General features: G+C 45.3%; 1 protein-coding gene across 1 annotated transcript in view; it reads left to right on the forward strand.

Moving 5' to 3' along the window:
* The first annotated feature begins 2,763 nt into the window (after nt 1-2,763).
* LOC138363972 (uncharacterized) overlaps nt 2,764-25,745 on the forward strand; it is a 140,071-nt gene continuing 117,089 nt past the window's right edge. The window contains exons 1-2 of the mRNA XM_069323424.1: nt 2,764-2,809; nt 3,034-3,092. Coding sequence (XP_069179525.1) covers nt 2,764-2,809; nt 3,034-3,092 — 105 coding nt within the window. The remainder of the gene's footprint in view (nt 2,810-3,033; nt 3,093-25,745) is intronic.

Consider the following 25,745-nt stretch of genomic DNA (forward strand, 5'->3'; position numbering starts at 1 on the left):
ACGTACTTTTTTCTTAAATATTCTTGTCATAATTCGTTTGTATTGAGCCTTCTTTTTTCTGATTAGGTTCTTTAGTGCCATGGTTATTCATTTTGGGTCACTACTATTTTAAATCAGCAATCTAGAGCGTACAACGTTTCTGGGCTTTATTTGTAATTTTTTTTAAATAAAAACATAAACATAATTTTTAAATAAAAAGACAAGACTCAAGAACTGCCCAATTCCCATATTCAGGTTTGCCAAATTTAAAATTCCCTAAGAACACCTAAATATATGAATCAGAAGAGAAAAATCTGGCGCCTTAAGTTTCTCTCAAATAACTTTTTCGTGTCTCGTTTAAGGTAATTTCCTCGTGATGTCTGTTGCCTAACTCACTCCCTTTTAAGATGCTACTTATCAGTGTCTCCCTGTTACACAAGTCTATATTATCTTACTGTGTTGACACAATATTATTTTGTTTAATGAAGCGGATATAAATTTAAAACTAATTTCCTGTATAGAAAATAAAGTTTATTGTACTCAAATTAGTCGGTGTTTGTTAGACACCGATTTTGGTGTTTACTGATGTTTATTGTTAGTTTGTTTGGGGAGCTGGTGGCTGAGCGAACAGAACACTGGGCGCGTGATCCTGTGACCCCAGGTTCGATCCCGGGTGTCGGAGAGAAACAATGGACAGATTCTTTCACCCTGATGCACCTGTTACCTAGCAGTAAATATGTACCTGGGTGCTAGTCAGCTGTCACGGACTGCTTCCTGGGGGTGGAGGCCTGGTCGAGGACCGGGCCGCGAGGACACTAAGCCCCAAATTATCTCAAGATAGGAGACCTAGAAGCTTTAGATATTAGTTACCATAAAATCTATTCTTCCCTCTTAAAGTTTGATGGATTGTGTGTAACTTCTATTATTAGGTACATCATTTTTCATTTAATTCTCTCAACAGTTTGCTGAGCAAAATTTTCAGTCCCACTCTTGCACTGCATTTAATACTTAGACGTATTGCCACGGCCCATCCTCGACCGAAATAGATCAGTGTAAAATAATTTATATTCTCTATATTGTTAATTGTTCCGTGTTTTCCTCATACATTGACGTTTGTTAGTGGTTTCATTTATTTTTGTTTGTCGTAAACTCAAACCCAGATTCGTTTTGAATACAATATTTACCCTACTGTATATCATTAGCCTCATGAAATTGTTAACTTCATACAATCTATTTTTCGCCACCTAGACCCTTGAGGTGTACCAATAGGTTTGTACTGGAAATTGGTAACTCTTGGCAATAAACGCCCTAGACAAACCTGCCCATCATCTACAACTCATAACCTCAAATTAAGTTCCTAACCCAGAATCATTACTTCAACACTCCACACCCGGTTAGTCTCCCATACAATACTCTCTATCACATTGCAGACTCGACTGGAGTCAACAAGATCACATCGGGTCCCCACATTAGGCTGATTTCTCTGTCACTGCCACAAGCAGATAAAGAGGAGTACTTGATGGAACCGCGGCTTCCACAAGACTATCCTCCAACTGGGCATTGTATTCACCACCACACTCAGCATCCCAAGGACGCTATAATTACATTAAATGTATATCTATATGTTTCCACGAACTTTGGGTCAGCCTTTGTGACCTTTTGGCTGTAGCATTTGCTTACGTGACCTAAGGTTGTCTTAATCTTTGACCACACCTCGGTGTGACCACAATCTGACTACTCAAGTGTATTACCACTCATTTCCCTCCACCATTTGATAAGTAATGTAGTACTTGATTCCCTACCTCGTACTTTCTTCTATGTTGTATATTGCAACAGTACATCGACCTAATTCACGTTGAAGTGGCTACAACAGCAGCCACAGCTTCCAATGGTCATAACCATATCACTATTACTGTGATGCCTACAACAGTCCTACGCACTTGACTCTGTCAGCAAAAGCTGCCACACGCCTTCCATGAAAAGTATATCGTGTAGCTAGCATACATGGTGTTCTTGCTAATGTAAGCTTTCCAATTATTCATTAATGGAATTGCATTACTCGTACAATACCTTTGTCATTGCAACTATATTTAAATTCCTCTTTGTTTGTAGCTCGGTGGATATTGTTTACGGAGAAGCGGACAGTGGGCTTGATCATATTGCGTCACACTATTTCTTATTAACTTTATCCCTTGCCCGCGGAGAATATACCCAAACACTTGCATTTGTAGAGCAGAAGGTTTTGCCTAACCAGCACATGTGCCAAGATCGCAACACATCTCCAGACTTTTGTTGTGATGTTGATCTACATGTTGATTCAAAGCGACATTTTCCTTTCCTTAGTATATTTAAACACTTTTTGGGGATGGTTATGTAACGTATGATTGTTACGTCGTTGGGTAGATTAGATACACATTGTTTAGTGAGTTTTCATATTTATTTATTAGTCTTGATTACAGTAGTCGGTTGGTGACATTGTCGTAAACGTTCAGACGGAGTTTGGAGCAGAGCAGAGAGCTGAGTGAAGCCGGAGTCTCGGAGCTCTATGTGGGAGAGCGTGGCAGCTCGATTGGTAATTGCCAGTGTCTGAACTCGGGGAGCGAGAACGTTGTAGCTCGATGTGGTCGTAGTCTGCTGTCTGCTCTGTGTTGAAGCTGTAGCGTCTTGGGTCAATTAGATCTGTACACGCTGAGTGCTACATTGTTAACTGTGGAAATTGTACTGTTCGCTATTCCTCATATCTCTTGCTTATATGGTGACTACACCTCAGCTCCCTCCAACAAGATGAGAAGAGTATTACCGGTAATTGTGGGAAAGGACTGTAGCTTCTGTAATTAGTGCTAATTAGTTATGCTATTAAGATTATGAGATAATGGAGCGAGTATAAGATTAACTCGCTACAGTTATAACTGCATTCTAATCCTTTTATATTTCCTGAATGTTTGCAAATGTCCCTTACATATATGTACTTGTATAGATATATATATACATTTTAAAGTTATATGCACTAGTTAATTTGCTCGAAACATACTTAAAATGGCTTTTCTATTGCAGGTGTGTTGGAGCTGCAGGTGTGTGCAAGGGCGCTTCAGGTGTGTATGAGGGAGCTACAGGTAATGTCCACCGTCCCCTCCACATGGTCACTGCTGTTAAAACCCTTGTGTCGCAACAGGTGGGGAGCTCAGGTTACAATACATGAACACATTGCAGGTATGATATGTATACAGGTGTGTGAGGAAACTACAAGTATGTGAGGAAGCTACAGGTATGTGCAAGGGCGCTGCAGGTGTGTGAGGGAGCTTGGGTTACAATACGGGAACACATTGCAGGTATGATATGTATACAAGTGATGTATGTTTTAAATTACTGAGGACAACACTGGTTGTATTAACATCAATTCAGAAGTTTCGTATCATAGTGATTAGACATCAGCAAGAGAACTCGGAGAGATTTTACTAGTCATGTATTAATGATGAAGATGCTGTTGATAATGTTCGAAGACTGACAACAACAGTAGTATCTACTGAAAATGTTTAAAATATTAAACTAAATATTTTCACAAGCATAGTGAAGGTCAAGCGGACATAATATTCAATTATTAATATTCTTTTAAGTGACTGGTGGTGTTATACGATACGTTTTTAAAGCCGTGTGTATATTATTGCAATATGTATGAATCTCGTAATCATGGAGATATTTTGATAGAGCATGAACAAATCGGCAACAAGAATACAAACATAAGAACATAGGAATGAAGGAAACTGCTGAAAGGTCTATTGGCCCATACGTAGCAGCTTTAACTTATATCCACCCAAACTCAAGAGATCCTACGTCTGTTATGTTACCCAGTAATTTGTTCTACAAGTCAACAACCCTGTTACCAAACTAGTATTAACCCAGGTATTTCTTAAATCTAAACTTGTTCAATTTATATCTATTATTTCGCGTTCTATTCAGTGAAATATATAATACCTTATTAATATCTCCCTTATTATGCCTTATTATAGACTCGTTCCTCTCAATGTTTGCTGATGATGCAAGAATTATGAGAAGAATCAAAACAGATGAAGATAGACAGAAACTACAGGATATCCTGGACAAACTGGAGGAATGGTCTATAAAATAGCTGCTAAAGTTCAACTCAGGAAAGTGTAAGGTAATGAAATTAGGCGAAGGGAGCAGGAGGCTGAACACAAGATACCATCTGGGAGGTGAAATCCTGCACGAGTGCAATAGAGAGAAAGATCTGGGGGTTGATATCACACCGAACCTGTCCCCAGAGGCCGACATCAAAAGAATATCATCAGCGGAATATGCTAGACTGGCCAACATAAGAACATCCTTTAGAAACTTGTGTAAGAAATCGTTCAGGACCCTGTATACCACTTATGTCAGACCAATCCTGGAATGTGCAGCTCCAGCCTTGAGTCCATACCTAGTTAAACACAAGACAGTTAGAGAAGAATCAGCGGTATGCCACCAGGCTTGTCCCGGAGCTGAGAGGTATGAGCTACGAGAAAAGGCTAAAGGAGCTGAACCTCACGTCCCTGGAAAACAGAAGAGTAAGGGGAGACATGATAATTTCCCTGAGAATTTTGTAGGTGGTTGACAGAGTGGACAAAGACAAACTCTTCAGCACGGGTGGGACACGAACAAGGGGACACAAGTGGAAACTTAGTACCCAGATGAGACACAGAGACTTTAGAAAGATTTTTTTCAGTGTCATAGTAGTTAATAAATGGAATGCACTAGGCAGAGATGTGGCGGAGGCTGACTCCATACACAGTTTCAAATGTTGATATGATAGAGCCCAGTAGGCTCAGGAACCTGTACACCAGTTGATTGACAGTTGAGAAGCGGGACCAAAGAGACAAAGCTCAACCCCCGCAAGCACAATTAGGTGAGTACAATTAGGTGAGGTGAGTACCACACACCTTCCTCGGACGAAAGAGCAGAGTTCAACCACAGCAAGCACAACTAGGGGAATACAACTAGGTGAATACACACACACACACACACACACACACACACACACACACACACACACACACACACACACACACACACACACACACACACACACACACACACACACACCTAAAAAAACATATTAAATAAAAAAAACATTATAATAAACAAAAAATAAAACATGCTTCAATACGACGGCCAGGTGATGTCACCCGTCGATACGACGGTCAGGTGATGGCACCCGTCAATACGACAGTCAGGTGATGTCACCCGTCAATACGACGGTCAGGTGATGGCACACGTCGATACGACGGTCAGGTGATGGCACCCGTCAATACGACGGTCAGGTGATGTCACCCGTCAATACGACGGTCAGGTGATGGCACCCGTCAATACGACGGTCAGGTGATGTCACCCATCGATACGACGGTCAGGTGATGTCACCCGTCAATACGACGGTCTGGTGATGGCACCCGTCGATACGACGGTCAGGTGATGGCACCCGTCAATACGACAGTCAGGTGATGTCACCCGTCAATACGACGGTCAGGTGATGGCACCCGTCGATACGACGGTCAGGTGATGTCACCCGTCAATACGACGGTCAGGTGATGTCACCCGTCAATACGACGGTCAGGTGATGGCACCCGTCAATACGACGGTCAGGTGATGTCACCCATCGATACGACGGTCAGGTGATGTCACCCGTCAATACGACGGTCTGGTGATGGCACCCGTCAATACGACGGTCTGGTGATGGCACCCGTCAATACGACGGTCAGGTATTGGCACCCGTTAATACGACGGTCTGGTGATGGCACCCGTCAATACGACGGTCAGGTGATGGCACCCGTCAATACGACAGTCAGGTGATGGCACCCGTCAATACGACGGTCAGGTGATGGCACCCGTCAATACGACAGTCTGGTGATGGCACCCGTCAATACGACGGTCAGGTGATGGCACCCGTCAATTCGACAGTCTGGTGATGGCACCCGTCAATACGACAGTCAGGTGATGGCACCCGTCAATACGACGGCCAGGTGATGGCACCCATCAATACGACGGTCAGGTGATGGCACCCGTCAATACGACGGTCTGGTGATGGCACCCGTCAATACGACGGCCAGGTGATGGCACCCGTCAATACGACGGCCAGGTGATGGCAACGTCAATACGACGGTCAGGTGATGGCACCCGTCAATACGACGGTCAGGTGATGGCACCCGTCAATACGACGGTCTGGTGATGGCACCCGTCAATACGACGGTCTGGTGATGGCACCCGTCAATACGACGGTCAGGTGATGGCACCCGTCAATTCGACAGTCTGGTGATGGCACCCGTCAATACGACAGTCAGGTGATGGCACCCGTCAATACGACAGTCAGGTGATGGCACCCGTCAATACGACGGCCAGGTGATGGCACCCATCAATACGACGGTCAGGTGATGGCACCCGTCAATACGACAGTCTGGTGATGGCACCCGTCAATACGACAGTCAGGTGATGGCACCCGTCGATACGACGGTCAGGTGATGGCACCCGTCAATACGACGGCCAGGTGATGGCACCCGTCAATACGACGGTCAGGTGATGGCACCCGTCAATACGACGGTCAGGTGATGGCACCCGTCAATACGACAGTCTGGTGATGGCACCCGTCAATACGACGGCCAGGTGATGGCACCCGTCAATACGACGGCCAGGTGATGGAACCCGTCAATACGACGGTCAGGTGATGGCACCCGTCAATACGACGGTCAGGTGAGGGCACCCGTCAATACGACAGTCTGGTGATGGCACCCGTCAATACGACGGCCAGGTGATGGCACCCGTCAATACGACGGCCAGGTGATGGCACCCGTCAATACGACGGTCAGGTGATGGCACCCGTCAATACGACGGTCAGGTGAGGGCACCCGTCAATATGACGGTCAGGTGATGGCACCCGTCAATACGACGGTCAGGTGATGGCACCCGTCAATACAACGGTCAGGTGATGGCACCCGTCAATACGACAGTCAGGTGATGCCACCCGTCAATACGACAGTCAGGTGATGGCACCCGTCAATCCGCTGGAGGTTCCAGCCTTCCGTCACCCACAACTTCACTACTGTAACCAGCGCCTGGGAGCCTCGTCAACATTCTCAAGGGCCTAACACCAATGGATGGGAACTATCAGGGGAAAGTGCAAAGCCATTACGACTATATAGCACTTGGAAGGCATCAGGATAAGGATTTGGCCTGGGACGGGGAAGGGGATGTGAGGAATGGTGCCCAACCACTTGGACAGTCGGGAATTGAACGCCGTCCAGCAAGACGCAAGACCGTCGGTCTACTTTTTAGGGCAAGTGGATTTAACTTGGGTTTGTCCTTATAATGTGATAATTATGAAGGAAGAGGATTAGTTCATTTATGTTAAAACAAGTTCTCACATTTTGAAGACAAAGTCACTTTTCTTGAAAATTGACTAGGAACATAATTGTTAAAAATTTAGTATTTTACGTATTTTCTTTCCTTTAGAATTGATGAAAGTCAAGTCAGCTTGCAAATACGTATGACTTGGGTCTTCACTTATTTCTATTCTCTCGTAATAACATGTGATGTTTTCGGTGTTCCTTACTTGGCTAAGGTAGAGGATGGCCTTTCTTTCATTTATTTCCTTGACCCTCATACAGGCTGGTGCTTCCACACGCGACAGCCTGTAATTGTCTGTAACACAAAGAGTTGCCTTTAAGTTATAGGCAAGGTTTCCCGTTATGCCTAGCTCCTCCTCAATGATGTTATAGACGTCGGTGTCATGCTCTACACCGACGTTGATGCCTCCAGATTATATCACTTTCTGCTGGATAGCTTCGTCCAGAATAATCTTCTCTGACCCCAGAATGTTGACGAGACTGAAGATGCCTGGCGCTGACGCCAAGATGTCAGCCGCGTCAGTTGGCATAATATTGCCTGCATTTAGTACAACAACTTTACCTACAGCGTCAGAGGTCAGCGCCACCGCTTCACTAATGGCCTGACTAATTACTGAACAATGCTGGGAGACGAGCCACGTCATCTACGTCGTTATCGAAAATACATCCAAACTAGTACTCTATAAATCCTGTATTTAAGACCGCAGGTTCGACTGTTTCAGTTAAGCTGACTTGTACTAGCCTGTTTAGCTATTAATGATAATCATTTAAACAGTAATGTTACGCGGAAGCGACAATTAACACAAAAAGTTTTCAAAACTTTCGTTAATGTTGTTTACGTCAATAATAACAGCGTATTTAAGGACGAAAGTTTCACTGTTTCTTATTTCATAGTTACTCATGTAATTATACAGGTTCCACCTGGGTAACCTGGCAATGGGTTCACAAAACTGACATATTTTCATACCGTTTTCATACACCTCAGCATTACTGGGGTACAAAAAACATTTCGGACACTGTACCTGTTTGTCTGGCGAGACGCTCACGAGTCTTGTGCCGATGTCAAGTTTGAAGCTCAAACTGGATTGTTAATTGTTGTGGAAGCTATGTTCCTCTGTAGCCTCCTGGAGCCCCATTTGATCTTGACACTCCAGGTCTTCTTGAGGGAGTGTGGAGTCGTGAGAGGGCAATACCACCGGCAGAAGTTTACTAAAGCCCCTACATCTTGTAGCGTCGAGCTCCCTCACGGCTTTTGTTAGTGCCTGTGAGTGTGCCTCGTGGTCTTGGGTCCCGAGCGGGTTTGATGATACATTTATTAAGCAGGTAGTAATTTTAGCGAGTTCGGCGGTGGTCATGTCTTTGTAAGGAAGAAGTTTGAAGGCAGCGCTCATCAGCTAATGCTGGCGGGTGAAGTCGAGGAGCATGGTGCCTGAGAAACTTTTGACAGAGTCGGTATTATTATCTGTATTATCATCATCACTATCACCGCTCTCCTCGATATTAATTTCGGTATTAATATCATCATTATTCCCGCTGTCCTAGGTATTAATTTCTGTATTACCATACATAGTGGCATTAACGGAGCCAATATTTGTGTCTGGCCTGGAAGATTCAACCTGGTCCTTATCGTTGTCCATATCTTTCGACACTGACCCTGAAGACTGGTCTCTCTCAGACTCCCCTCGGAAACAACAACACAACACTCTCACAATTTTCTTAATCACTGATAAACACATTTTTGATGCGAGAAAAATCTGTTTTAATTACCAAAATATATAGGTACAGTACAATCATCACATCTATAAATCTACTGCATAATTTAGTAAAGTTAGAATGTAACGACTAAACCACATATCAGAAAGTTTAGAAGGACAAAGCTTTGGTCCGTCCTGGACAATCATCGATTCTTATAATGTATTGATAATGAACATGACATTCTCAGCCACGTTATTGTCACTCATCGTCTGATAACTTACAATGTACTAACCTGTTTGTGGAGAATATTGTTTGGTGGTAGACAGCAGGAAGAATGTTGGAGAGTTCGGAGTAGTTGGTAGTGAGAGTTGTGACGAGGTTGTTAGTGAGAGTTGTGGAGAGGTTGTTAGTGAGAGTTGTGGGGAGGTTGTTAGTGAGAGTTGTGGGGAGGTTGTTAGCGAGAGTTGTGGGGAGGTTGTTAGCGAGAGTTGTGGGGAGGTTGTTAGTGAGAGTTGTGGGGAGGTTGTTAGCGAGAGTTGTGGGGAGGTTGTTAGTGAGAGTTGTAGGGAGGTTGTTAGTGAGAGTTGTGGGGAGGTTGTTAGTGAGAGTTGTGGGGAGGTTGTTAGCGAGAGTTGTGGGGAGGTTGTTAGCGAGAGTTGTGGGGAGGTTGTTAGCGAGAGTTGTGGGGAGGTTGTTAGCGAGAGTTGTGGGGAGGTTCTTAGTGAGAGTTGTGGGGAGGTTGTTAGTGAGAGTTGTGGGGAGGTTGTTAGCGAGAGTTGTGGGGAGGTTCTTAGTGAGAGTTGTGGGGAGGTTGTTAGTGAGAGTTGTGGGGAGGTTGTTAGCGAGAGTTGTGGGGAGGTTGTTAGTGAGAGTTGTAGGGAGGTTGTTAGTGAGAGTTGTGGGGAGGTTGTTAGTGAGAGTTGTGGGGAGGTTGTTAGCGAGAGTTGTGGGGAGGTTGTTAGCGAGAGTTGTGGGGAGGTTGTTAGCGAGAGTTGTGGGGAGGTTGTTAGCGAGAGTTGTGGGGAGGTTGTTAGTGAGAGTTGTGGGGAGGTTGTTAGTGAGAGTTGTGGGGAGGTTGTTAGCGAGAGTTGTGGAGAGGTTCTTAGTGAGAGTTGTGGGGAGGTTGTTAGCGAGAGTTGTGGGGAGGTTGTTAGCGAGAGTTGTGGGGAGGTTCTTAGTGAGAGTTGTGGGGAGGTTGTTAGTGAGAGTTGTAGGGAGGTTGTTAGCGAGAGTTGTGGGGAGGTTGTTAGTGAGAGTTGTAGGGAGGTTGTTAGTGAGAGTTGTGGGGAGGTTGTTAGTGAGAGTTGTGGGGAGGTTGTTAGCGAGAGTTGTGGGGAGGTTGTTAGCGAGAGTTGTGGGGAGGTTGTTAGCGAGAGTTGTGGGGAGGTTCTTAGTGAGAGTTGTGGGGAGGTTGTTAGCGAGAGTTGTGGGGAGGTTGTTAGCGAGAGTTGTGGGGAGGTTGTTAGTGAGAGTTGTGGGGAGGTTGTTAGTGAGAGTTGTGGGGTGGTTGTTAGCGAGAGTTGTGGGGTGGTTGTTAGCGAGAGTTGTGGGGAGGTTGTTAGCGAGAGTTGTGGGGAGGTTGTTAGTGAGAGTTGTGGGGAGGTTGTTAGCGAGAGTTGTGGGGAGGTTGTTAGTGAGAGTTGTGGGGAGGTTGTTAGTGAGAGTTGTGGGGAGGTTGTTAGTGAGAGTTGTGGGGAGGTTGTTAGCGAGAGTTGTGGGGAGGTTGTTAGCGAGAGTTGTGGGGAGGTTGTTAGCGAGAGTTGTGGGGAGGTTGTTAGTGAGAGTTGTGGGGAGGTTGTTAGCGAGAGTTGTGGGGAGGTTGTTAGCGAGAGTTGTGGGGAGGTTGTTAGTGAGAGTTGTGGGGAGGTTGTTAGTGAGAGTTGTGGGGTGGTTGTTAGCGAGAGTTGTGGGGTGGTTGTTAGCGAGAGTTGTGGGGAGGTTGTTAGCGAGAGTTGTGGGGAGGTTGTTAGTGAGAGTTGTGGGGAGGTTGTTAGCGAGAGTTGTGGGGAGGTTGTTAGTGAGAGTTGTGGGGTGGTTGTTAGCGAGAGTTGTGGGGTGGTTGTTAGCGAGAGTTGTGGGGAGGTTGTTAGTGAGAGTTGTGGGGGAGGTTGTTAGTGAGAGTTGTGGGGGAGGTTGTTAGTGAGAGTTGTGGGGGAGGTTGTTAGTGAGAGTTGTGGGGGAGGTTGTTAGCGAGAGTTGTTGGGGGGTTGTTAGCGAGAGTTGTGAACAGTTGTTAGCGAGAGTTGTGAACAAGTTGTTAGCGAGAGTTGTGAACAGTTGGTAGCAAGAGTTGTGAACAAGTTGTTAGCGAGAGTTGTGGACAGTTAGTAGCAAGAGTTGTGAACAAGTTGTTAGGGAGAGTTGTGGGGAGGTTGTTAGCGAGAGTTGTGAAGAAATTGGTATATGCTGTAATCATCTTGCATTACTCTCTCATAGGCTTCAGATGCGACCAAACTGGCATCAACTATGACTTAAATTAATTAAGATGGGGGGTAGAAATATCCTAATCTTCTCTATTGTTTTGAGATGCATCTTATTGTCTCAATAAACTTTCTCGAACTTGTACTTGAATGACTTAAGATTTCGTCGTTACTTGCATGTCACATAAGTCACTCAGATATCTTATCATAGTTGTTAATGAATTATCTAGCTCTAATAGTCACTTACCTAGTGCATCGTTATGACAGATTTAGTGTGTGTGTGTGTGTGTGTGTGTGTGTGTGTGTGTGTGTGTGTGTGTGTGTGTGTGTGTACTCACCTAATTGTGCTTGCGGGGGTTGAGCTTTGGCTCTTTGGTCCCGCCTCTTAACCGTCAATCAACTGGTGTACAGATTCCTGAGCCAACTGGGCTCTATCATATCTACATTTGAAACTGTGTATGGAGTCAGCCTCCACCACATCACTTCCTAGTGCATTTCATTTACTAACTACTCTGACGCTGAAAAAGTTCTTTCTAATGTCTCTGTGGCTCATTTGGGTACTCAGCTTCCACCTGTGTCCCCTTGTTCGCGTCCCTCCAGTGTTGAATAGTTCATCCTTGTTTATCCGGTCGATTCCCCTGAGGATTTTGTAGGTTGTGATCATGTCCCCCCTTACTCTTCTGTCTTCCAGTGTCGTAAGGTGCATTTCCGGCAGCCTTTCCTCATAACTCATGCCTCTTAGTTCTGGGACTAGTCTAGTAGCATACCTTTGGACTGTTTTCAGCTTCGTCTTGTGCTTGACAAGGTACGGGCTCCATGCTGGGGCCGCATACTCCAGGATTGGTCTTACATATGTGGTGTACAAGATTCTGAATGATTCCTTACACAGGTTCCTGAACGCCGTTCTGATGTTAGCCAGCCTCGCATATGCCGCAGACGTTATTCTCTTTATGTGGGCTTCAGGAGACAGGTTTGGTGTGATATCAACTCCTAGATCTTTCTCTCTGTCCGTTTCATTAAGTACTTCATCTCCTATTCTGTATCCTGTGTCTGGCCTTCTGTTTCCACTGCCGAGTTTCATTACCTTGCATTTACTCGGGTTGAACTTCAACAGCCATTTGTTGGACCATTCACTCAGTCTATCTAGGTCATCTTGTAGCCTCCTACTATCATCCTCTGTTTCAATCCTCATAATTTTTTCATCGTCGGCAAACATTGAGAGGAACGAATCTATACCCTCTGGGAGATCATTTACATATACCAGAAACAGTATAGGTCCAAGGACTGACCTGTCATGTTCACAGAAAATGGTACCATCCGTTTTCTATGTGCGGCGGCTGGGACGCCAGAAGGAGGAGGTAAACAGGAGAGCGTACAGGACGCCCGCCAAGCTTGGTAGCTACTAGTCATGTAATCGTTTATAAGTATTAAAGTCAGTAACCAAGTCATGACTTTACATCAACCCTACAACCAAGACTTCCTCAGTAACACACAAACACCACATTGGCGACGAGGATGAACTGTGAACGCAGGTATTTGTTCAGTTTCAAACACAAGGGAGAAGCATGCTGCCTGGAGGAGGAAGAGAAGCTGTGAGCGCCATACCCGATGCTGTATGCTAACCGATGCTGTGTGCTAACCAATGCTGTGTGCTAAACGATGCTGTGTGCTAACCGATGCTGTGTGCTACCCAAGCTGTGTGCTACCCAAGCTGTGCTGAAGAAACTGTACTGAGGAATCTGCCGACGTTGTGTACGAAACGACGCATTGATGTGTACAAAACCTGATGTTTTGGTTACGAAACGACGCTTCGTGCTACAAAATTCATCACACTGAACTGACTGCTGTACCAACTGCTGCACCAACTGCTGTACCAACTGCAGCTGTACCAACTGCTGCTGTACCAACTGCTGTGAGTAGGAACAACACATGTACACAAGGGCTAGGTAAGAAGTCAGTTGCTGCTATATTGTGCACTGTTGTGAACTTTTGCATTAAAATGCTTGTGTGCTCTGCAAAATTAAAGTAATTACAGTGAATTCTTGACTAACATATTCAGTGCAGTAAGTGTTTAATATTCTGAGGAACATTTAAGTGATAAGTTACATTTATTCAGTAAAAATGGCAAATATACCTCAGTTTCCTGCATTTGATCCTGACTGTGACCAGACAAACCTGTCACAGAGGTGGGTCAAATGGCTTAAAAAGTTTGAAAATTTGTTGATAGTTTCTGACATCAAAAGTGCTGAAAGAAAGCGTGCCTTTCTACTTCATTATGCAGGTGATAGAGTTTGTGACATCTTTGACACACTGAAAGACACTGGTGGTGCCAAAGATTATGACACTGCCAAAGCCAAACTAACAGAGCATTTCAAACCAAGGCAAAATACTGCTATGGAAATTATGCATTTCAGGAGAGCAAAACAACTCTCCAATGAAACTGTGGATCAATACCACACACGTCTGCAGGGTTTAGCAGCCCATTGTGAGTTTGCTGATGTTGACAAAGAAATCAAACAGCAAATAATTGAAACATGCACATCTACACGTCTCCGTCGAAGAGCTCTAGAACTTGTTGATGATGAAAGTTCTCTTACCAAGATACTGGATATTGCTCGTCGAATGGAAGATGCTGCACGTGATGCTCGTGTCATGGAGTGCAGTGCTAATAACGGTTCTGCCACTGTTACTAACAGTGATGAGGTACGTAAGGTTCAGGGAGGACACCGTGATCAAAGAAGATATCATGGCAAACCTAACAGTAAATTTAGCCGAGAACCACGTCACAACTGGGGTCAAGGAACAAGGCTCAAGCAGTCACAACGACCCACATCAGAGGGTGTCAACAATAAATGTTACAATTGTGGAGGAGACTACCCACACCAAGATAATGTTTGTCCTGCTCAAGGTAAGAAGTGCTATGAGTGTGGAAAACTAGGTCATTTTGGTGCTATGTGTCGTTCTGCACTAAAGAAACCACAGTCAATGAATAAAAGCATTGTACGAGGATCAGGTCATAGGGGTCGAGGTGGTAAACACAATATTGCACCTCATATCCAGAATGTTAATAATGTACAAGACAACATTTCATTACAACCAGTCTCAGATGACAGTGAATGTGATTATACTTATGGAGTACAAGCAATCACAGAATGGAATGATCTTCCAAACAACCCAGAGACATGTGTATACATTGCTGGTATTTGTCTCAAGGTTCTCATTGACACTGGATCAAACATTGACACCATTGCTGAGTGCCACTATGAAAAATTTAAAAAACAGTCCCCAAAGCTTGAGAACTATAATGGCAAAGCCACTGCCTATGCTTCAAAGGTAGCCTTGCCAGTGATTGGAACTTTCACTGCAGAGATTAAGTCAAAGAATGCAATGCTCATTACTACATTCCATGTTGTTAGGAATGCACAGGAGTCTTTACTCAGTTACAAGACTGCAACCAAATTGGGGCTACTTCAGCTTTCTAATGCTGTAGCAGTGGAATCTGCAAACAATGTTGATGCTATTGTTGCTGAATTTTCTGATCGATTTAAATCCATAGGTTGTTATACTGATAGCAAAGTACATCTGCATATCAACCCAGATGTAATTCCAGTTGCCCAACCACATCGCCGACAACCATTCCATACTCGCAAGAAAGTCGATGCCGAACTGGATAGGCTGATAGAACTAGATATCATTGAACCAGTAACAGGCCCAACACCATGGGTAAGCCCAATTGTCACTCCACCAAAGCCGAAGAATCCAGATGAGATACGCATTTGTGTGGACATGCGTGTTCCCAACAAGGCAATAATGCGTGAACGCCATCCTACACCGACTGTAGATGATATGATCTACCGCTTGAATGGTGCAACTATATTCAGCAAGTTAGATTTAAACAAGGGCTATCATCAGCTTGAACTTGATGATGAGAGTCGCTTCATCACAACGTATACGACACATCGAGGTCTGTATAGGTACAAGCGCCTGAGTTTTGGTATCAACAGTGCTGCCGAGGTATTCCAGCACATCATCAGCCAGGTATTGCAAGATATACCTAATGCTGACAACATGTCTGATGACATCATTGTTTATGGCCGTACCCAAGCTGAACACGACAAAGCTCTTCGTGCAACATTGCAACGCTTACGAGAAAAGAATTTGACGCTAAGCCGAGCAAAGTGTGAGTTCAATCAACATAAAATTGAATTCTTTGGACATGTACTTAGTGACAAAGGTCTGTCTCCAGATCCTAAGAAAGTTGCAGATATCAAGAATGCTGCACCTCCTTCAACGTCCACTGAAGTACATAGTTTTCTGGGAATGGCAAACTACTGTTCTCGCTTCATTCCAGATTTTGCTACCATTACAAAGCCTCTACGTGAGCTCCTGAAGAAAAATGCATCATGGTACTGGAGCGATATCGAGCAAAATGCATTTGATGCTGTGAAAGATGCACTAGTAGAGAATGCGACTGCTGCATACTTTGATCCATCAATGGACACTGAGTTAACGGTGGATGCTAGTCCTGTTGGATTAGGTGCTGTTTTAGCCCAACACAAACCTGGTCAACCAGATTCCAGAGTAGTAATTGCCTACGCCAGCCGTTCTCTCACAGATGTTGAGCAACGATACAGTCAGACAGAGAAGGAAGCTCTTGCTCTTGTATGGGGCTGTGAACACTTCAATGTGTATCTGCTTGGTGCACCCTTCACCACGATAGTCACTGACCACAAACCGTTGGAGACCATCTTCAATAATCCAAAGTCCAAACCACCAGCTCGCATTGAGAGATGGGCTCTTCGTCTGCAACCATACAACTTTACGGTGAAATACAAGCCGGGTGCAGGCAATCCCGCTGATTACATCAGTCGACATCCTGCAAACAGTTTCACCATCACCAAGCATCAGCAAGTTGCCGAGGAATATGTACACTCTGTAACCTGTGATGCAGTCCCTAAGGCTCTTACTCTTGATGAAATCCGTACTGCAACCCTAGAGGACCCAACTCTGCAAGCAACAGTGGATGCATTGACTAAGAAAAAGTTTCCACGCATCCCACCCTCAGGAGTTGACCAAGATGCATTCAAAGCACTTGAACGCATCCAGACAGAATTAAGTGTTACGCAACAACGCGACACTGTGCTGCGAGGTACTCGTATCGTGATTCCAGCTGTTCTCCAGCAACGTGCTCTGAAGCTTGCACATCAAGGACACCAAGGTGTTGTTAGGACGAAACAGCTGCTAAGAGAAAAGGTGTGGTTTCCTGGCATTGATCGTCAAGCAAAGGATATGCATGATGCCTGTGTCCCTTGCCAAGCTGCCGTGGATACTTCAAGACCAACACCTCTACAACCGTCACCACTACCTGCTGCACCATGGACGGAAGTATCAATGGACTTCTGCGGACCACTACCAACTGGAGAGTACTTGATGGTAGTCATTGATGATCACTCACGTTATCCAGAAGTAGAAATCATCAATTCCACATCTGCAAAGGCCGTCATCCCGAAACTTGACAAGATCTTTTCAAACTTTGGCATTCCTGAAGTTGTCAAGACGGACAATGGACCGCCATTCAATGGACAAGACTTTGTCAACTTTGCTGAGCATATTGGATTCAAACACCGCCGTGTGATGCCACTACATCCTCAAGCAAATGGAGAAGTTGAGAGATTCATGCAACCTCTCATGAAAGCGGTACGCTGTGCTCATGCCGAAGGACGATCCTGGAAACAAGCTATGTATGCTTTTCTCAGGAACTACCGTGCAACACCGCATGGAACACTGGGCAAGTCACCTGGTGAACTTTTATTTGGACGTCCTATGAGAATCGCACTACCCGTCATGCCAGCCGAGGTAACGGATAAACGTCTCGCTCAGAAGGATGCACTAGCCAAGGGCAAGATGAAAATTGCTCATGATCAACGTGCAAAGGAACAGTTCATAAAGGTTGGTGACACTGTTCTCGTTAAAAAGAAAAAAGAGGGAAAGTTAGATATGCCGTATGATACAAAACCATATAAAGTGATTAGTGTAAAAGGAACTATGGTAACAGCTAGTAATAGAGATAATAGTATAACACGTAATATGGCCTATTTCAAAGTGATTCCAACTAGTGTAGAAAATGATGAAGTGCAAAGTCGTGCAAAAGAAAAAGAAAAAAATAGTTATAACCCGACAAACAATTCATCAAGGGATGTTATTGCATTTAAGGACTCTCGTCCTAAACGTCATGTTAAACGCCCTACACGATTTGATGATTAATTGTGTTCCTATGTAATGAAAAGTATTTACTTATTGTGCTAAACTAAATTTAATATTGTTTGAATAATGCAGATATCTCATTCAATATTTTGTAACTTTGTATTACAGTTTCTTTCATGTTTGTTTAACACTGCATATGTATTTTTAACATTGAAATCCTTTGTGGAAAAGATTAAGTTGTTTAAATTCTTTGTGTGCTTAATTAATGTTAAATGTATGCAGTATCTCTTGATATGGTAATAACTTACTTTGTGTCAATAACTTTGCTTTGTGCTACAAGCATGGTAGACATCCTGTATTCATTCTTTTTAAAGAAAAGGAGGGATGTCATGTTCACAGAAAATGGTACCATCCGTTTTCTATGTGCGGCGGCTGGGACGCCAGAAGGAGGAGGTAAACAGGAGAGCGTACAGGACGCCCGCCAAGCTTGGTAGCTACTAGTCATGTAATCGTTTATAAGTATTAAAGTCAGTAACCAAGTCATGACTTTACATCAACCCTACAACCAAGACTTCCTCAGTAACACACAAACACCACATGACCCCTGCGGGACTCCGCTTGTGACGTCTCGTCAATCTGAGACCTCACCCCTCACACAGACTCGTTGTCTCCTGTTGCTTAGGTACTCCTCTATCCACCGGAGTACCTTCCCTTTCACTCCAGCCTGCATCTCCAACTTTCGCACTAGCCTCTTGTGTGGCACTGTATCAAAGGCTTTCTGACAATCCAAAAATATGTGTGTGTGTGTGCGTGTACTCACCTAGTTGTGTCTGCAGGATCGAGCATTGACTCTTGGATCCCGCCTTTCGAGCATCGGTTGTTTACAGCAATGACTCCTATCCCATTTCCCTATCATAACTGGTTTTAAAATTATGAATAGTACTTGCTTCCACAACCTGTTCCTGAAGTGCATTCCATTTTCCCACTACTCTCACGCTAAAAGAAAACTTCCTAACATCTCTGTGACTCATCTGAGTTTCCAGATTCCATCCATGTCCCTTCGTTCTGTTACTATTCCGTGTGAACATTTTGTCTATGTCCACTCTGTCAATCCCTCTGAGTATTTTATACGTTCCTATCATGTCCCCCCTCTCCCTTCTTCTTTCTAGTGTCGTAAGGCACAGTTACCCCAGGCGCTCCTCATACCCCATCCCTCGTAGCTCTGGGACGAGTCTCGTTGCAAACCTCTGAACCTTTTCCAGTTTCATTATATGCTTCTTCAGATGGGAACTCCATGATGAGGCGGCATACTCTAAGACTGGCCTCACGTAGGCAGTGTAAAGCGCCCTAAATGCCTCCTTACTTAGATTTCTGAATGATGTTCTAACTTTTGCCAGTGTAGAGTACGCTGCTGTCGTTATCCTATTTATATATGCCTCAGGAGATAGATTAGGTGTTACGTCCACACTCAGGTCTCTTTCGCGCGTCGTCACAGGTAGGCTGTTCCCCCTTCATTGTGCACTGTCCCTTTGGTCTCCTATCTCCTAGTCCCATTTCCATAACTTTAAATTTGCTCGTGTTAAATTCCAGTAGCCATTTCTCTGACCATCTCTGCAACCTGTCCAGGTCCTCTTGGAGGATCCTGCAATCCTCATCTGTCACAACTCTTCTCATCAACTTTGCGTCATCCGCAAACATCGACATGTAGGACTCTACGCCTGTAAACATGTCGTTAACATATACAAGAAATAGAATTGGTCCCAGCACCGATCCTTGTGGTACTCCACTTGTTCCTGTTCGCCAGTCCGACTTCTCTCCCCTTACCGTAACTCTTTGGCTCCTTCCTGTTAGGTAGTTCCTTATCCATGCTAGGACCTTTCCCCCCACCCCCGCCTGCCTCTCGAGCTTGAACAGCAGTCTCATGTGCGGTACTGTATCAAAGGCTTTTTGGCAGTCCAGAAATATGCAGCCTGCCCAACCATCTCTCTCCTGTCTTATCCTCGTTATTTTATCATAGAATTCCAGAAGGTTTGTTAGGCACGGTTTCCCTGTCCAGAACCCATGTTGATGTTTGTTCACAAACCTAATGTTCTCCAGGTGTGCAACCAGTCATAGCCTAATTATTCTTTCCAGTATTTTACAGGGGATGCTTGTCAGTGATACAGGTCTATAGTTAAGTGCCTCCTCCCTATCGCCTTTCTTGAAGATCGGCACGACATTTGCCTTCTTCCAGCAACTGGGCAATTCTCCTGACATAAGTGACTCATTAAAGATCATTGCCAGAGGCACGCTGAGGGCCTTCGCTGCTTCTTTTAGTATCCACGGTGATACTTTGTCTGGTCCAACTGCTTTAGTTGCATCTAGAGTTGTCAACTGTTTCATTACCTCCTCTGCTGTCACCTCTATATCTGATAGTCTTTCATCTAGGATAACCCCTTCCAACAATGGGAGCTGCTCAGGCTCGGTAGTGAGCACTATATGGAAATTGGCATTCAGTGCCTCGCAGATTTCCTTGTCACTTTCAGTATATGCCCCCTCTGTCTTCCTTAGTCTTGTCACTTGGTCATTCACCGACATTTTTCTTCTTATATGACTGTGTAGTAACTTAGGTTGTTTTTTCGCTTTGATTGCAATGTCGTTCTCATAGTCCCTTTCCGATGTTTGTCTTATGTTAATGTAATCGTTCCTAGCTCTGTTGCATCTGATCCTGTTGTCCTCTGTCCTTTGTCTTCTGTACTTCCTCCACTCCCGCCTGCTGGCCATTTTTGCTTCCTGACTCTGTCTATTAAACCATGGGTTATTATATTCCTTCTTATTTTTTCCCTTTACTGTTGGTATAAATCTCTCTTCGGTCTCCTGGCATTTCTGTATGACTATGTCCATCATATCTTGGACTGTTTTTCCTCTAATTTCTTCCTCCCACTGCACTTCACCCAGATAGTCCCTTATCCTCTTATAGTCCCCTTTCCTGTAGTCAACTCTCCTTTCCCAGATCTCTTGTCCCATGGTCATAAGTTTGAATTCCATCATGTAGTCAAAGACTAGGACGCAATGGTCACTGGCCCCTAGAGGTATTTCATGCTCTAAATTCTCGATATCTTCTACGTTCTGGGTGAAAATCAGGTCTAATAGGCTCGGTGCATCTCCTCCTCTTTCTCTTGTGTCTTCCTTCACATGTTGTGTTAGAAAATTCCTGTCTATAACATCTACTAATTTTGTTCCCCACGTTTCGTCCCCTCCATGGGGATTCCTTGATTCCCAATTTATCTCTCCATGATTTAGGTCCCCCATGATCAGCAGCTTCGCTCTCATTCTGTGGGCTAGTGTTGCTGCCTTCTGCAGTTCATCTATACATGCCTTGTTGTTGTCATCATACTCCTGCCTGGGTCTTCTACTGTTTGGTGGGGGATTGTAGATTACCAAGATCACAATCTTCCTCCCATCTACTGTCAGAGTTCCATGTATGAAGCTTGTGCACTCATTGGTAACCCGATTTCCCAGGTCTTCAAACTTCCATTTCTGCTTTATTAGGAGTGCCACTCCCCCTCCCTGTCTCTGTGTCCTCTCTTTTCGTATCACCTGGTACCCTTCAGGAAAGATTGCATCTGAGATCATGTCATTAATTTTAGTTTCCACAATTGCAACTATGTCAGGATCTGCTTCACTCACTCTTTCTTTTATCTCTTCTGCTTTATTAGATACCCCATCAGCATTGGTGTACCAAACCTTGAGATTCTTCATGGAAACTCTTGTACCAGTGTTCTCCCTTTCTCTGGGGGTCTGGGGGGATCTGGGGGGTGTCTGGGGGGTGACTGAGGGCAGGGGAGACCTGGGGGATCTGGGGGGTGTCTGGGGGATGACTGGGGGCAGGGAGGATCCGGGGGAAGTCCGGGGGGATCCGGGGGGTGTCTGCGGGGGTCCGGGGGGTGAAAGAGGTCAGGAGGGGTGCTTGGGGGGCTAATGGGGGCTGGGCTTCTAGGAAGGTAGGTAGGTGGGTCTGGGGTATGGCCTGGGTGGGTAGGTCTGGAATAGGAAGGGCATACTGGGCCTGAAGATTAGGGAGGATCTGATATGCATAGCGGGGTTGGGAGATAGCGTAAGGTTGGGAGTCAGATAGAGGTTGAGAGGTTGGGAGGGGGAAGGATAGAGAGGGTGGGGGGAATCTCCCACCCCCCTCGCAAGGGTGGGGGGTCACATGGAAGGAGAGGGCATGAGGAGGGGTGGGGGCTGGGTAGGTTTTGGGGGTTGAGGGGATGAGGGCTGGGTGGGTTTTGGGGGGTTGAGGGGATGAGGGCTGGGTGGGTTTTGGGGGTTGAGGGGATGAGGGCTGGACGGGTTTTGGGGGGTTGAGGGGGATGAGGGCTAGGTGGGTTTTGGGGGGTTGAGGGGATGAGGGCTGGGTGGGTTTTGAGGGGATGAGGGCTGGATGGGTTTTGGGGGGTTGAGGGGATGAGGGCTAGGTGGGTTTTGGGGGTTGAGGGGATGAGGGCTGGGTGGGTTTTGGGGGGTTGAGGGGATGAGGGCTGGGTGGGTTTTGGGGGTTGAGGGGATGAGGGCTGGGTAGGTTTTGGGGGTTGAGGGGATGAGGGCTGGACGGGTTTTGGGGGTTGAGGTGATGAGGGGGTCCATGGAATGTGGGATGAATTTGACTGCAGGGGGTCAGAGGGGTCAAGGGAGGTGTTGGAGAGATAAGCAGGGGCAGGGAAGGCTGATTTGGGGAGGGAATGACCTGAGAAGGTGTGAGCTGGTTAGCATGGGGTGGATTAGCATTGGGGTGTGTAGCTACGCTCAAATGGGAAGAGTTGTGTTGCTGTTTGCTTGCTCTGTGGGCTATCTGCTTCTCCTTCGTCATGAATTTGTCAATATATACGTTGTAGTAATTTTTGCTACCTCTGAGTAAGTGTTTGTGATGCAGTATGTAATCCACTGCCTCTTCGTTAGTGAACTGTACCAGGACAGGTCGTTTCCTGTTACAGTTGTATGGTCCAATGCGTCGGTGGACGTTCACCTCATTCCCTGCCATCTGGGCTCTCATATGTCTGTCAAGATCCCCTGTAGCTCCAACTCCTCAATCTCCATCCTTTCATGCCTCGATGGTGCCCTGGCTTCAAGCAATCCATGGATTATGATTGTCCTCTTTCTCAGTTCAGGGTCATGCTGGTGGCCCCCTCCCTGGCTGACCCCCACCCCTCCCACACCCGCTACTCCACCTACTATTACTCCCCCTTCCCCTGCCAAGCTTCCCTTATTCCTGCCAAATTCATTAGTAAGCCTAGATATTTCTCCTTGCCATTCTACCCTGCTCTTCCTGATTTCCTCTTGAATATAATCCATAAACTCTTGTTTGAATCTTTGAATCTCGTCCTGTATCTTATTAAAGACTTCACTTTTAATCCCCTGGATTAGATCATCTATCCAAACATCCCTCTTCTCTACAAATTTCCCAATCATCTTCTCCACAAACCTATCTTCATCTGCAATCATAATACTGCTGGACCTAGACGCCCTTCCTGACCTAGTCATTGCTATAATGCAACCTTACCCACAAGGTTTCCAAGTATCTTACCGTCCTGATAACACAATAGGTGAGTGAGTCTCCAAGCGTCGTCCCACGTGGTGGTAGGAGGGTTGCTGCCGGGGGTGAGGTCACGGTCAGAGGTCGGTGAGGTCTGCTCCACACTGCCACAGTACTTCATCAAGTATTTCCAATTACGCTACTTATACTGTTTTTCTTCACTACCTTATGGCTTTGGTCAAAACCCAAGGTTTTTTTTCATACACTTGTACACACTTTTTCACTTCGAAGTTGCCTGATTACCCCTCCCACTCCACTAGTGAACCAAGAGCTCCCAACCCCACGTCCACCCAACACGATGGTCACAACACTTGTCATTGTGTGTGTAATCACCTAATTGTGCTTGTGGAGGTTGAGCTCTAGCTCTTTGGTCCCGCCTCTCAATCGTCAATCAACAGGTGTAAGGGTTCCTAAACCTATTGGGCTCTATTATATCTACACTAGAAACTGTGTATGGAGTCAGCCTCCACCACATCACTTCCTAATGCATTCCATTTGTTAACCACTCTGACACTAAAAAAAAGTTCTTTCTAATATCTCTGTGGCTCATTTGGGCGCTCAGTTTCCACCTGTGTCCCCTTGTGCGTGTGCTCCTTATGTTAAATAGCCAGTCTTTATCTACCTTATCAATTCCCTTGAGAATCTTGAATGTGGTAGTCATGTCTCCCCCTAACTCTTCTGTCTTCCAGAGAAGTAAGGTTTAATTCCCGTAGTCTCTCCTCGTAGCTCATCTCTCTCAGCTCGGGTACTAGTCTGGTGGCAGACCTTTGAACCTTTTCCAGTTTAGTCTTATCCTTGACTAGAAATGGACTCCATGCTGGGGCTGCATACTCCAGGATTGGCCTGACACATGTGGTATACAATGTTCTGAATGATTCTTTACACAAGTTTCTGAATGCCGTTCTTATGTTGGCCAGCCTGGCATATGCCGCTGATGTTATCGTCTTGATATTGGGTGCAGGGGACAGGTCTGGCGTGATGTCAAACCCCAAGTCTTTTTCTCTCTTTGACTCTTGAAGAATTTCATCTCCCACATGATACTTAGTATAGATACCTGTGTGTGTGTGTGTGTACTCACCTATTTCTGTTTGCGGAGGTTGAGCTTTGGTTCTTTGGTCCCGCCTCTCAACTGTCAATCAACTGGTGTTCAGATTCCTGAGCCTTCTGGGCTCTATCATATCTACATTTAAAACTGTGAATGGAGTCAGACTCCACCACATCGCTGCCTAATGCATTCCACCTGTTAGCTACTCTGACACTGAAAAACTTCTTTCTAACGTTCCTTTGGCTCATTTGGGTACTCAGTCTCCACCTGTGTCCTTTTGTTCGCGTACCACCTGTGTTAAAAAGTTTATCCTTATCTACCGTGTTAATTCCTCTGAGAATTTTGTAGGTCGTGATCATGTCTTCCTTTACTCCTCTTTCTTCCAGTGTCGTGATGTGCATCTCACGCAGCCTGTCCTCGTAACTCACGCCTCTTAGTTTTGGGACTAGCCTAGTGGCATATCTCTGAAATTTTTCAAGCTTCGCCTTGTGCTTGACAAGGTACGAACTCCATGCTGGGGCCGCATACTCCAGGATTGGTTATGAACAAGGTTCAGTGTCTAGGTCATCTTGTAGTCTCATACTGTAAAATGAATAAAAGATTTCAAGTCTTTTACCCTGTCGTAGCTCAGTCGATTAAGGCAGCGTCTGGGATGCTCCCGGACGCAGGTTCGAATCCTCGTCACGGCCCTTGTGGATTTGTTCATTTGATGCATCACGTTAGTGTGATCTGTGTGTGTAAAGTCTCATACTGTCTTCACTCGTCTTAATCCTCCTCATAATTTTTGCACCATCAGCAAACAATGAGAGGAATGATTCTATACCATCTGGAAGATCCTTTACATATATGAGAAACAGAATGGGTTCAAGGACCCCACTGGTGACGTCTCGCCAATCTGATACCTCACCCCGCACAGTTGCTCGCTGCCTTCTGTTACTTAGGTACTCCCTAATCCAATGGAGTACCTTCCCTTTCACTCCTGCCTGCATCTCCAGCTTTCGCACTAGTCTCTGGTTTGGCACTGTGTCAAAGGCTTTCTGGCAATTCAAAAATATGCAGTCTTCCCACCCGTCTCTTTCTTGCCAGAATCTTGTTGTCTGATCGTAGAATTCAATTAGTCCTGTGAGGCATGACTTGCCATCCCTGAAACCATGTTGGTGTTGTCACAAAGTTCCTTCGCTCCAAATGTTCGACTAGCTTTTTTCTCACAATTTTCTCCATTAGCTTGCATGGTATGCAAGGTAGGGATACTAGCTTGTAGTTCAGTGCCTCCTGTCTATCCCCCTTCTTGCATATCGGGACTACGTTTGCTGCCTTCCAAATTTCTGGCAGTTCACCTGTTACCAGTGATTTGTTATACACTATGGAGAGTGGCAGGCACAGTGCTTCTGCTCATTCCTTTAGTATCGATGGTGATATTCCATCCAGGCCTAGAGCCT

The sequence above is a fragment of the Procambarus clarkii genome, chromosome 12 (genome assembly GCF_040958095.1).
Source record: "Procambarus clarkii isolate CNS0578487 chromosome 12, FALCON_Pclarkii_2.0, whole genome shotgun sequence".
In the NCBI taxonomy this organism is placed as follows: Eukaryota; Metazoa; Arthropoda; class Malacostraca; order Decapoda; family Cambaridae; genus Procambarus; species Procambarus clarkii.